The sequence below is a fragment of the Ricinus communis genome, chromosome 9, assembly GCF_019578655.1.
Source record: "Ricinus communis isolate WT05 ecotype wild-type chromosome 9, ASM1957865v1, whole genome shotgun sequence".
In the NCBI taxonomy this organism is placed as follows: domain Eukaryota; kingdom Viridiplantae; phylum Streptophyta; class Magnoliopsida; order Malpighiales; family Euphorbiaceae; genus Ricinus; species Ricinus communis.
This window is the reverse complement of record NC_063264.1, coordinates 25,943,177-25,956,894: the sequence shown is the minus strand read 5'-3', so window position 1 is coordinate 25,956,894 and position 13,718 is coordinate 25,943,177. Positions and strand designations below refer to the sequence as shown.

Genomic DNA, 13,718 nt, shown 5'->3' with positions numbered 1-13,718 from the left:
GGCACATATTCTTTAGCATTATCAATTCGCGAAGTATGGACAAGAACATTAAAGTGACTAGAATTACTTGTCATATGGTCTGTGGCACCAAAATTAATGACCCATTTGTAGGATGAAGAATAAGACTTGCATTTAATTTACCTGAATCAGCAACAGCAATGGCTAGAGTGGATGAAGATTTTAGTGACTCTTAGTACTAAGTGAAATTGGCAAATTCATGTGCAGAGATAAGAACTGACTTCGCAGATGCATCATTAGTAGATGCAATATGGGCCAAGTGATTTTCCTGATTCTTGTATTGAAACATTCTACAATCCCATTTGATATAACCTAGTTTATGACAATAATGACACACAATTCCTCCCAAATCATGTGCTCAAGGCTCCAAACTGTTTGATCCTTCTTCGGTGCCACTTTGGAATGTGACTGTCCAACTCATCATTATTTATTCTAACAAAAGATAGGTTGTATTGCTTCTTAATTTACTTGTATTACATTGTATATATATATAGGTACAAACATCACCTAAATAAAGAAAGAATATAATCACAGCTATATAAGAAATCTGCCTAATGATTTGCCTAATCTCCTTTAATGTAGCCTAGAATTCCTATATTTACAGCTAGGTCAATATTTCCTATTCCAACACTCCCCCTCAAGCTGGTTGAAAAATATCTCCCATTGACAGCTTGCTTACTAGAAAATCAAATTGTCTTTTCAGTAGTCCTTTGGTAAAAATATCAGCTATTTGTTGAGATGTAGGAATATAAGGAATACAAATCAGTCCACTTTCAATCTTCTCTTTGATAAAGTGCTTGTCAACTCCAACATGCTTAGTCCGATCATGATGAACTGGATTATGTGCAATGGAACAAGCAGCTTTGTTGTCACAATAGACTTTCATGGGGAGGGAAATAGGTAGTTCCAAATCTTTTAGTAACGTTTTAATCCACATTGCTTCACAAATTCCATGTGCAAGAGATCTGAATTCAGCTTCAGTACTACTACGTGCTACAACATTTTGTTTTTTGCTCCTCCAGGAAACAAGATTTCCTCCAATAAAAGTGCAATACTGTGATGTTGACCTTCTATCTGCAGTGGTACCTACCCAATCAGCATCGGTATAGACTTCCACTTGCAAATGACCAGATTTTTTAAACATCAGTCCTTTTCCAGGTGTTCCCTTTAGATATCTAAGTATCCTATAGGCAGCTTCAAAGTGTTCTTGGCCTGGTGAGTGCATAAATTGGCTAATCATGCTTACTCGCAAATGCTATATCGGGACGAGTATGTGATGATATATAAGTCACGCCCACCAACCTCTCCTTTTCAGTTATGTCCTCTGGCTTTGCAGGACTTAATTTGAGATTCACCTCCGTTGGAATTTCAGCTGCTTTGCAACCTAGAAGACCTGTTTCATTTAGTAGATCAATGATATATTTCCTTTGATTCACAGAAATTCCTTCTCGTGATCTTGCGAACTCCATGCCTAGAAAATACTTTAATGCCCCTAGGTCTTTGATCTCAAAATCCTGACTTAGCTTTTTCTTTAAACTAGCTAATTCATTCTCATCATCACCAATTAAAATCATATCATCAACATACACAACCAACACTGCTGTTTTACCTTCCTTAGAACGTTTATAAAACATGGTGTGGTCTGCTTGACTTTGATTGTATCCATATTTTTTCATTGTTTTCCCGAATCGTTCAAACCATACTCTTGGGGATTGCTTGAGGCCATATAAAGATTTCTTAAGTCTGCAAACTTTGTTTTTGCCAATAGATTTTTCAAATCCAGGAGGTGGACTCATGAACACTTCCTCTTCTAAATCACCATTGAGAAAGGTATTTTTCACATCTAGTTGGTGTAGTGGCTAACTGAAATTAACTGCGAGAGACAATAAAACACGTTTAGAGTTAATTTTGGCTACTGGAGCAAAGGTTAACTAGCTCCACATTGCCTTCTGCTTTACATTTTACAGTAAAAGCCCATTTGCAACCAACAATTTTTTGATCTTTGGGGAATTCTACCACTTCCCATGTCCCATTCCTTTTCAACGCACCCATTTCTTCCATTATTGCCATCCTCCAATTTGGATTATCAAGTGCTTCCTGAATATTTCTTGGAATAAACAGATTTGAGATTTTTGACACAAATGCCATATGACTCTTGGAGAGTTTATTATAAGATAAATGATTTGCAATTGGATGATTAGTACAAGAACGGGTTCCTTTTCTAAGTGCAATAGGGACATCAAGATCACAATATTCATGTGATTTTTGAGGATTATCAAAAGAACCATTATTTTGAGGAGAATCTTGAGTACTTGAATTCGTAGTGGATTGACTAGGTGCTGAGGAGATGATGAGTTCTCTACCTTTTTTGTGATCTTTTCTCCTTGTATAAACAAGAACCTCACGCTCATTATTTGGAAGTGTTTCTTTCTCTGTCATAGATTCAATATTGCTTAACAAAATAGAAGTTTTATCTTTAAAAATATTTGGCATAGAAGCCACAATTTTGGGTAAAACAATGCTGTCCCATTTATTTTCTTCCTCGAAGTGCTCCCCCTGAAGAAAATTCCTTTTGAAATAAGGCTGATTTCAAGAAAGATAACATCCATAGAAATTATGACCTTTTTATTGTGGGGATTAAAAAACTTATACCCCTTCTTATTTGATGCATAACCAACAAAAACACATTTCTCAGCCCTTGGATCTAGTTTGGATTGATCCTTGTTGCTAGATAAATGGATATAGGCTGTGCAACCAAAACTTTTAAGAGGTAAATTGGATGAAAGACGATGTTGTGGGAAGTAACGTTGAAAACATTCAAGGGGAGTAGTAAAATCAAGAACACGGGTAGGCATTCTATTAATCAAATATGATACAGTTAAAATAGCTTCTCCCCATAAATATTTAGGTACATACATAGAGAACATATTAGCACGAGCCACTTCCAATAAGTGTCTATTTTTGCCCTCAGCCATACCATTTTGTTGGGGCGTATCAACACAAGTAGATTTATGTTGACTACCCTTGTCTTTTAAAAACTTCCCAAGCGTTTTATTGAAATACTCTATACCATTATCAGTATGTAGGGTACTGATTTTAGTTTGAAATTGATTTTCAATCATAGCGTAAAAATTTTGAAAGATTGTCTTAACATCAGACTTGTTAGTCACTAAAAAAACCCAACACAATTGAGTATGATCATCGATAAATGTGACAAACCATTCTTTTTCCGAATAAGTATGGATCCGTGAGGGACCCCACACATCACTGTGAATTAAATAAAAAGGCCTTGAGGATTGATAAGGCTTTGAATGATAAATGTGCTTATGACTTTTTGATAAAATGCAATATTCACAATGAAAACAAGAACAATCTATTCCTTTAAATAAAGTAGGAAACAACCTTTTAAGGTAGAAAAAACTAGGATGCCCTAATCTATAATGCCAAAGCATGATTTTATCTTTAACAGAGATAGAACTAACACTACTTAGTCCATGAGGTTTTTCATCTTTGGAGGCTTCAGCTTCAAAATGGTAGAGCCCATCTATCATCCTAGCACTGCCAATCTTCCTCCTCAAATTCTGGTCCTGAAACACACAATAGGAGTCACAAAAAATGACACAGCAATTGGAATCTTTAGACAGTTTACTGACAGATAATAGATTACACGCAAGTTTAGGTATATGGAGGACAGATTTAAGAGTCAAGGTTTTTGACAAACTGATTGTACCTTTACCAGCAATTGGTGTGTAAGAACCATCTGCTATACGAATTTTTTCATGACCGGAACAAGGAATATAAGTATGAAATAAACTTGAGACACTTGTCCTACCTGTTTGTGCCAAGGAAGCATTAGGAGTACCAAATGATCCAAAATTAGATTTCAGCAGCTTTAGTATTTGATCAACTTGTTGTGGAGTGAAGGGGACAGCTTCAACTTCATTCGCAAAAGGAGTCCGATTGAACTTGCCTTCATGTTTTCCCTTCCAGTTAGCTGGTTTTACATGAAGTTTCCATCAGTTTTCACGTGTATGCTTTGGTTTGTTGCAGTGGTCACACCAAACACGGGGCTTTTCATCAAATTTCTTCACTTTTCTTGCATAGGATTCAGCTATTGCTAATGCAGAATTTTCAGTGCTGCTGTTTGAGCCTTTTTCCCCAACATAACCAGCTTGCGACTTTCCTCACGTCGAACCTCAGCAAATATCTCGCCAATAGATGGAAGGGGCTGTCTCCCAATGATTCGCCCTCTCACTTCATCAAACTCCACATTAAGTCCCATGAGAAATTTGAAAATGTGATCATCTTCTACCTTTTTTTTGTAATGATTGCAATCATCAGTGGATTTCCATTCATAAAAGTTAAACAAGTCCAAGTCTTGCCATAGACGTTTCAGAGAATTAAAATATTTGGTGACACTATCTTCACCTTGATGGATTTCTCCTAGTTTTAGCATGATTTCATATATCTGAGGCTGATTTCCGAGATCTGAATACATTAAATTGATATTATCCCAAAGTTCCTTTGCTGTGTGATAACACATGTAATTGGAACTTATGTCTTCCTCCATGGAGTTGATTAGCCATGTCATAACCATGGAATTTTCTGCATCCCAAGAAGAATAGGATGGGTCATCCATGTTTGGTTCCTTCCTCTCACCAGTTAAGTATCCACTATTTCCTCTACCTCGAATATACATACGCATAGACTGAGACTAGTGTAGAAAATTCTCTCCATTCAGCCTAACAGTAGTTATTTGGACTGAATGAGAATCAGATGTGGCTAAGATTTTTTGTTGATTGGATGAAGTAGGTATTTCAGAAGTAGGATTAGTGACTGACCCATCAAATGGAGTTGCAGGCATAGTGGAATTGCAGTGGCTAGATTTTTCTTTGAGGAGGCTAGGGTTTTTTTTTTCGGATGGCTTTGATACCATGCAAATAAATAGAAAAGATAGGTTGTATTGCTTCTTAATTTACATGTATTACATTGTATATATATATATAGGTATAAACATCACCTAAATAAAGAAAGAACATAATTACAGCTATATAAGAAATCTGCCTAATGATTTGCCTAATCTCCTTTAATGTAGCCTAGAATTCCTATATTTACAGCTAGGTCAATATTTCCTATTCCAACAAGATGCAATATGGGCCAAGTGATTTTCCTGATTCTTGTACTGAAACATTCTACAATCCCATTTGATATAGCCTAGTTTATGACAATAATGACACACAATTCCTCCCGAATCATGTGCTCAAGGCTCCAAACTGTTTGATCCTTCTTTGGTGCCACTTTTGGAATGTGACTGTCTAACTCATCATTATTTATTCTAACAAAAGCACTACTATATTGAACATATGGAGTACTTTCTATGCTACGCACCCTACTGAATACTTATTGTAAAGAGGAAATCTCAAAACTGGAGAATGTGAGACTTATACATTTCAAATTCAAGAGGCAGGCAAGCTAAAATACTCATAACAACCATTTGCTTCCTTTGACTTTGCTAAACCCTCATAATGGGACTAAATGACAGCAGCAACATATTAAGCTTCTCATATGAAATCCATAAAATAACTTGTAAGAGACTTGTCATGTTTTTCAGCATGATAAAAAGCTTTGCACACCTCATAAGTACGGAAAATATTCCCTTTTCTGAAATACAAGAAATCTAGATAATCCATTAAATCTTTAACAAATTCACAGTGATTGATTACACCAATTACCTCACTGTCAATAGAATTTCGTATTTGCAGGAACAATCGAGCATCCTCCCTTAGCCACACCTGTTTGGAGTCATCTTTCGGTGGTTCATCAATCATATGATCATCCTCGTCAATAGAAAAGATTTTGCCTCGCAGCCTGTAGGAAGTAAGCTATGATACCATTGTCGAAATCTTGACAAAATTAATATTTTTTCAATAAACAAGCAAGATCACCAAGGTTTACTAAGAAAATGTATACTGTCAAATCTGCAGATATCAAAAAACAAGAACTTGTAGGGAGAAATAGATAATTTGAGAGTTAAGAACTGAAGAAAGTCACATATCTGTTGCGCAAATGAGAATGCCTATTTATAGGCTTACAACCAAACTGAAATTGCTAAAATTCTTAGCTACTATCAGATTTCATTAGCACTATTTCTACTAACTAAAAATCAGAAAAGTCATGGAGTAAGAATTTAATATGAACGATAACAAAGACCAAGCCTAACTTAGACTTTTCAAATTTTAAAGGCAAACTCTCAACATTGAATCTATTCTATTTACTTAGTTGTAACTTATTTGAAAAGATATAAGTTGATTCTTAAGAATCAATATTTATATATTTATATATATATATATATATATATATATATATATATATATTATTTTATATTATATTTTCTTACATTCCTATGCATATGTTAATGGTTGCAAGAGTCTTACTTTTCTAGCTCAACAAAAAAAAAACATTTTAAATAGTATCTAAGATGAATAAGGCAACAAAATTGAATTAATTGCTTGGCTAAATGCAAGGGTTACTTTAATGATCAAAAGAGGTAGCTACAATCCAAAAAGGTAAGTGTAGAAATACCATGAGTTGGCGAGTGTTGACTTGAGTTCATATAGTGGCCGTAAATGTGAGGTTGGAATCTTTTCCACTTTTAATTCTCTATACCTTCCTACTCTAATTTCTCATACTATTTTTATGTGGAATTGTATTTTCCAACACGCCCTCAATGCAACTGGGCTTGGATTAGTTGTCACTTTCCAAACATAGACCTACTATTGAAGGCCCATCAAAATTACACCTAGTCCTACTCTTGAATTCCCTGGGTCAACAAAGGGTCTAAGCCAGATTCCATGTCTCCACTTATATTGCATGCTTTTCCCACTCTATTTCCTTATAACATTCCCTATGTAGAGATATACTCTCCAATATTTCCCCTTTAAGTGCAATTGGGCTTAGAGCAGTTTTACTTATCCAACATAGACCCATAGTAAATAAACCAATCCCTACTCTTAAAGGTCCAAGGTCAAAAAAGGATCTTGTCTCCTTTGCTAGCCCTAACTCGAAGTTTTCAAACATGAGCCTTGGATCATTCAACTATTGGGCCATTCTTTAGCTCTGGTACCATACAAGGAAAATGGGTTGAATATATAACAGTTGGACATTAATCTAACCCAAAAGCTTGAGCTTTTAGGTGGAAGTATCTAAATGGTATTTAAGCCCACTTATTCTTGTATAGATTACCAACATGGGGAATTATTCTCTTAACTCGATTTCTTGACATATGTTAGGCCCAAATAGCATGTGGCATAATGACTTGATTAGCACATATAATGGAATTAGATGATGGATCCAAGCACGGCGAAGAGACATTTAAATTTATTACGATTGTGTAGAATGGAGTGCCAGTCCTAGATTAGTAGCTCCAATACCATGCAGCAATTCAGTAGGTGATAAGAGTCTTGGGCCAAACTCACACAATGGTGGTATATGTGGAGTCGGAATCTTATTTGCACATAAAACCAATAGGTTTGTCCTATGGCCCAATTTATATTCCACTATAGTTTCTTATATTTTCTCCATTGTAGAATTATATTCTCCAATATTAAGTTCCAATTATTAATATGCTAAGAGCAATTATAAAGGCAACATTGTCCTAGAGAACACATGGTTGGAGTTAAATTAACAAAGTCAAAGAAAGATGGATTCTTTTTAATGAAGCCAAAACTCTTCCAATAATTCCACTAGCATGCAGTTTTCTTCGAAATTCTGCCACTATTTAGAATTGAGTACTTATGTGTTTCATTGTTGGATATGACCTCTGAATAATTAAGCCATCCATGTAATAAATAGTAAATTAGCATTTGAATAATGTAAAAAAAATGAATGATGTGGAAAACAGTGAGAAAAGTTCAATTAAAGCCTACGCGTGCCGCACGATAATTATTATATATTTTTCTTAATTCAACAAAAGTACCAATAACAACTAATAGTTCCTCAAAAGTTTGAGCAATCTGTCGATTTTTAGATTAGATTGAGTGAAGCATAATGTTGGTAATTGTTATATATTTTAAGCTTTACCCTCTAAGATGCCTATTTACCAGGACTTATGATCAAGTAGGAGCATTATTTTGTATTTCAAGCAGAATACATCTGATTAATTTTCTGATGCTTCTTCTTTTATGTGCCTACAGGATCGTTCGCTTGACTTTCATGCTTTATGTGCACTGTATGCTGTTACCGGTATTACTCTACGTGCCCCAACATTTAGATCTAACCTTTTTATTTTCTTGTAAAGAAAGTCTTCTTCTAAATTGCTTTCAGGGAAATCTTCACTTCTTTAATTTCTTATGTTTAAATGTTTGCTTTATTTATGCATGCTTTCAGGAAAATCCTCACTTCTTTAAAGCAATTTGTTCACAAAGCGATTTGTCACTGTGATATTTTTATTTTAGTTTCGGGCCATATTTTTATTTACTTGAGTTACTAATTCAACTTAATTCTTCTTTTATGTTTTCTTTTGCTTTCCTTTTCCAGACAATCAATAAAATTGGATCTTTTTTCCCATTTTCATTGTAAAATTTCCATATAAGAGTAAAATTAACAAATAGAATGTTTTCTTTATGATTTCATAAGCTCTTTAGACCACATTATTGATGATTCAATGTCGGTGAAGATGCTTGAAATGACTTCTGAAATTTGGAGCTGATTCAGATTGCTACTTAAAGTTGTTTTAATGCTTTTGCAGCGTTTAGATGCATGTGTCACATAGGACACAGAAGCATTTGTCATTTGAAACGGTGCTTATTTCACCAGATGTATAGCATGAATGCTTCTAGAATGATATGCTCGTGTTTTTGAACTACTAGTATTTCCTGCTTCTGCACATATTTAACATTACTAAGGCAGGTGATCAGGAGCAAATTGTGGGAAGAGCAATATTTTCATATATGATATGGAGTGTGATAGAGAACATTAGACTGGTTTATGATGCAATTTATACATGCACATTTAAATTTTTTAATTTCGGAAGTTTTAGTGCGATATCCAATATGTTCAAGCATTTTCTTCCATTTTTCCGGTGTTATACTGCATTCATCTATGGTGCATGTGTTTACATAGTTTCTTACCTTTCCTGCTGTTTAACTTTGAAATGATGTATTCTGATTAGGTACTCCATGTTACAGTATTACCTCTCTAAATTGATAACCCAATAATTAATAACATTTGACATTTAATAAAATTTCTTGAAACCGACCGTGTTTTATAGGCATAATTAATATTTCTGATATCTTATAGTTACTACAAAATATCAAAACATATAATCTTTTACTGGAGATGTACCCCCCAATAATTAATAACGTCTCATATTCCTTACATTAATGTTTAGTTGGAGATATGTACCATCCTTGCATTTAGTTTTTTATTGGAGATGTGTAATATATATATATACACATATAATTTCTGCTAATTAAAAATCATTGTGCCGCAGATTTTATTAATTTAGAGAGGTATTACTTTATTCTCTTCTTCTGAGGTTTCTTTCTTCTTTTCAAAGTAGCGATTCCTCCAACAATCAAAGAATGTAAAGGAGTCAAATCCCAGAACTAAATATAGAGCTTGTCAACTTGCTCAGTGTAATTGTAAATCAACTTCTACAAATTCATCTTTAACACATCTCTTGAACATTGGAGTTTGAGTATTAACATTTTCTGAAACTTGTGTAGAAACTAAAGGAATAAGATTGAATTTTGTATTGTGTATCAATTGACTGTGCTAGTTAAGATTAAGATCCACTAACTATCGTTTCTTGCATTAACTAACCTCATGATCATGTGTTGATATGGTAAGAATGTCCATAAAATCTGTTCATGTTTTGTACTTAATACTTTTTCTTTCCGTCACTTCTGTTTTGGCTTCTGCAGATGTTGCTCTTGTGACTTCTTTGAGGGATGGAATGAATCTTGTCAGTTATGAGTTTGTGGCATGCCAAGATTCAAAGAAAGGTGTTCTCATTCTTAGTGAGGTAATGAAAAGTTAGTTCAAATGTTTGCTCTGGAGCTTTTTTTTCTATCTGATACTGTGAATGAAACAGATGATATTATAACAGCCACCAGTGATTTTGCTTATATGCTGCATTTATGTGTGTGAATGGCCATTTCATGAATCTCTTCTTTCTGCTCAGTGGAAAACTTATTCAACTTCAGAAATACCTTTAATTTAAGGTGAAATTTACCATAATTTGATATAGTTAAAGAACCGAAAGTTTTAAATTTCCTTTACAACGTTATAAACAGGATCAAGACAAGAACTACTAATTTCATATTTTTAACTTAAACCAAACGGGTGAAACAGAAATTGAGAGGCTGCAAGTTATCATTTTTTAGTTGCAGCATATGATTCGAGTTGTGACGTATTTTGGCCTTACAATTTATTTTTATTGATTAAATAGTTAAATTTAAATTAAATTGTTTGTTTTTATATGGATTTTACAAATTTATGGGTGACATTGCTGATGGCAAAATAATTGTCCACATATTACGTTGATGCTTTCATCCTCTTTTAACTTGAAATGCACTTGTATCTGTATACCATAGTTTGCAGGAGCAGCACAGTCTCTGGGTGCTGGAGCAATCCTTGTGAACCCTTGGAATATCACTGAAGTTGCTGATTCAATACGCCAAGCTTTGACTATGCCACGTGAAGAAAGAGAAAAGCGACATCGGCATAACTTTGAGCATGTGGTAGGCCACAATGCTCAACAATGGGCTGAAACTTTTGTGAGGTATATCTACAGCAGTGCTTAAAATCGAAATAAGCATGAGTATCATTTTCTTTGCAGCAATTTATTTCTTTGAACTTGCACATCCGTACTATTCCACTCAAATCTTTAATAAATCAGACTGGAAGTACAAAATCTTAGGGCTCAGAAAATTTTTATAGGCTACATTGGTTGCAATTGGTGCCTTCTATGATGATACGCGGGAGATTCTCTGTACTGGAGACGTTTACTGGGTTTATCATTTTATTGGAACAGTTTTTACTGGAAATATTTAAAATGTAACTTTGTTTTGGCAGATTTACGGGGTATAAAGAATCACCCTGTAATGTTCTTCTACATATTTGACCTTCTGAGATATAGGGTTGTGCTTTGTAATATTGTTTGCCAACTTTCCTTTTTGGTTCATAAGGTTACGCCCTGGTAAGGCATGCATTAAAGACAGTGCAAGAAATAAGTCTGAATACCCAAATTCATTTGAATATTATGGTTATTTTATTTATCAGGTACTTTTGACTGCATTAGGAGTATTCTGGTTCCTTTTGACTGTTTGCATAGTTTAAAACTTTTTGTATGGTTTGATTAGCCAACCACTGGACTTAAAAAACTCTATTCAGATAGAACGAGCATTGCAGATTTATTTTGTATTATATACCAATAGATAACATATGTAGCAACTAGCAAGAAAAGGCTTTTTTTATTCTGTCAAGTGAATAAAAGATCAGAGAGCAAATATAAATGACATTTGATGTGCTGGACTACATGAATAAAGCATCTCATCAAATTCTTGTGTTAAAAAGAATATCAAATCATAAGTGGATCTGTATACAAAATTATGCAATTGACGCAGTGAAGTTTGTTACCATCCCCTTATTGTTGCAGCCAGAATTTAGTTGAACTTGCATAAGTGCAGCGGTGAAGTATAAGCACTTCAGGTCATCCATATATTATGCCTGTTACTGTCTTATAAGATTCAATGTTTGCTTCAATTGCATTACAGCGAATTAAACGATACAGTCATTGAGGCTCAGCTACGAACTAGGCAGGTTCCACCTATGCTTCCAGAGGAAGATGCAATTAAACGATTTTTGCAGTCTAATAATAGGCTGCTCATACTGGTGTGTTCTGTTTCCAACTTGTATTCTTGTTGATATCTAAACTATATCATCTTGTTGCCATCAAAGAGTGCTATAGCTATTCTTTTTACAGTCTATATTCATTTAGTTATATTCTAGAACTCTTTATGCATTGTCATTTTTTTAAATTTAAATATTTATTTGATTTCCTTTTTATCTTTTCCCCTTTTGTTAATAGTAAGCTCCTACTAGCCTCTAGGATATCAAATTCATCCTTTTCAATGTTTTGTGCTATATCTATTCCATGCTTCAAACCACACAAGAAGGCTCTCAACCAGTATTTGCTTTACCATATCAATCATACATATAAAGCTACATAACCCCGGTCTTTCAAGTGATTTCATTAATTTCTCGAGAATTAGACCTTCATGCTCAATATCTCCTGTGACTTTCCTAAATCAATTTATGATGTTAGAATGTAATTAAATGTGGTTACCTACTTGTTCTGAATGTGTGTGCTTTTGGTCCTTCAATTGTGCCAATAACTGTGAAAACTTAGAAAAGCCGTTTTAACATCACATTTCATGATTGAATGGAAAAGAAAACCAGCTCCTGTACATATATTGATGGGTATTTTCTTCGGCGAGTTTCACTAGTGTATATTTTGTGCTTGCTTTCCTTATTCACGGGTGTTTATGTTATAGGGATTCAATTCAACATTGACTGAGCCAGTAGATACTCCTGGGAGAAGAGCTGATCAAATTAAAGAAATGGAACTCAAGTTGCACCCGGATTTGAAAGACACATTGAGAGCATTATGTAGTGATTCAAAGACAACTATTGTCGTCTTAAGTGGGAGTGGGCGGGGTGTCTTAGATGAGGTATTCTTCTCAAATTCATATATGCTTCCTTTTCTAAGCCTGTGAATGTTTCACCAAGTTTTTTGTTTTACCTCTGCAGAATTTTAGGGAGTTTGACATGTGGTTAGCAGCAGAGCATGGGATGTTTTTGCGCCTGACTAAAGGAGAATGGATGACGACAATGCCAGAGCATCTAAACATGGAATGGGTTGACAGCGTGAAGGTGCTTCTATTGAAGTTGCATTCTTTGTGCTTGTGCATCCTTGTCTCAAACAATAAATGACCCATTTGACTTGTTTCCAGCATGTATTTGAGTACTTCAAAGATCGAACGCCCCGATCACACTTAGAACTTCGTGAAACATCACTTGTATGGAATTATAAGTATGCAGGTACTTGCTCATTTTGGAGGTTGAACTAGGCTGATCTCTTTAGGAGATGCTATTTTCATCTTTCATCCCATATCCATTATTTATTCTCACATTTTATTATGTCTGTAGATGTTGAATTTGGAAGACTTCAAGCTAGGGATATGTTGCAGCATCTCTGGACAGGGCCAATTTCAAATGCATCTGTTGATGTCGTTCAGGGTAGTCGATCTGTTGAGGTTCGACCAGTTGGGGTTACAAAGGTAAATTCTAAGTTGATTCACTGGCAGCTTCTTACTTTACCTGATATTTTTCTTATAATTGTACAAGCATTAGAGTAGTTTGTTTCCATATTTGACATCCTCATGTCTCAGGGTGCTGCTATTGATCGAATATTGGGAGAGATTGTTCATAGTAAATCTGTGACAACTCCAATTGATTATGTTCTCTGCATTGGGCATTTTCTGGGAAAGGTAATTTTAACAAATTTTTTGACATGGCACCTTCTACTTATTTGTTATATTACCTGCATTCCTAGTGAGACCGAAGTGTGGATCTGAGTTTATGTAGATAGATACATGTGATCAATTTGAGTTTAGCATTGGTTATTAGATTTAGTT

At 34.6% G+C, this 13,718-nt stretch overlaps 1 protein-coding gene across 3 annotated transcripts in view; it reads left to right on the top strand.

The window, feature by feature from the left end:
• The window catches only part of LOC8269054 (alpha,alpha-trehalose-phosphate synthase [UDP-forming] 1), a 38,830-nt gene that overhangs the window by 22,777 nt on the left and 2,335 nt on the right, over positions 1-13,718 (top strand). For all 3 annotated transcript variants that reach the window (XR_007217299.1, XM_048379060.1, XM_025159462.2), the window contains exons 9-17: positions 8,211-8,259; positions 9,942-10,042; positions 10,614-10,801; positions 11,796-11,913; positions 12,576-12,752; positions 12,832-12,954; positions 13,035-13,122; positions 13,231-13,361; positions 13,473-13,571. Coding sequence is in view for 2 of the 3 variants with exons in the window: in XM_048379060.1 (XP_048235017.1) it covers positions 8,211-8,259; positions 9,942-10,042; positions 10,614-10,801; positions 11,796-11,913; positions 12,576-12,752; positions 12,832-12,954; positions 13,035-13,122; positions 13,231-13,361; positions 13,473-13,571 (1,074 nt within the window). In the remaining variant the exon portion in view is untranslated. The remainder of the gene's footprint in view (positions 1-8,210; positions 8,260-9,941; positions 10,043-10,613; positions 10,802-11,795; positions 11,914-12,575; positions 12,753-12,831; positions 12,955-13,034; positions 13,123-13,230; positions 13,362-13,472; positions 13,572-13,718) is intronic.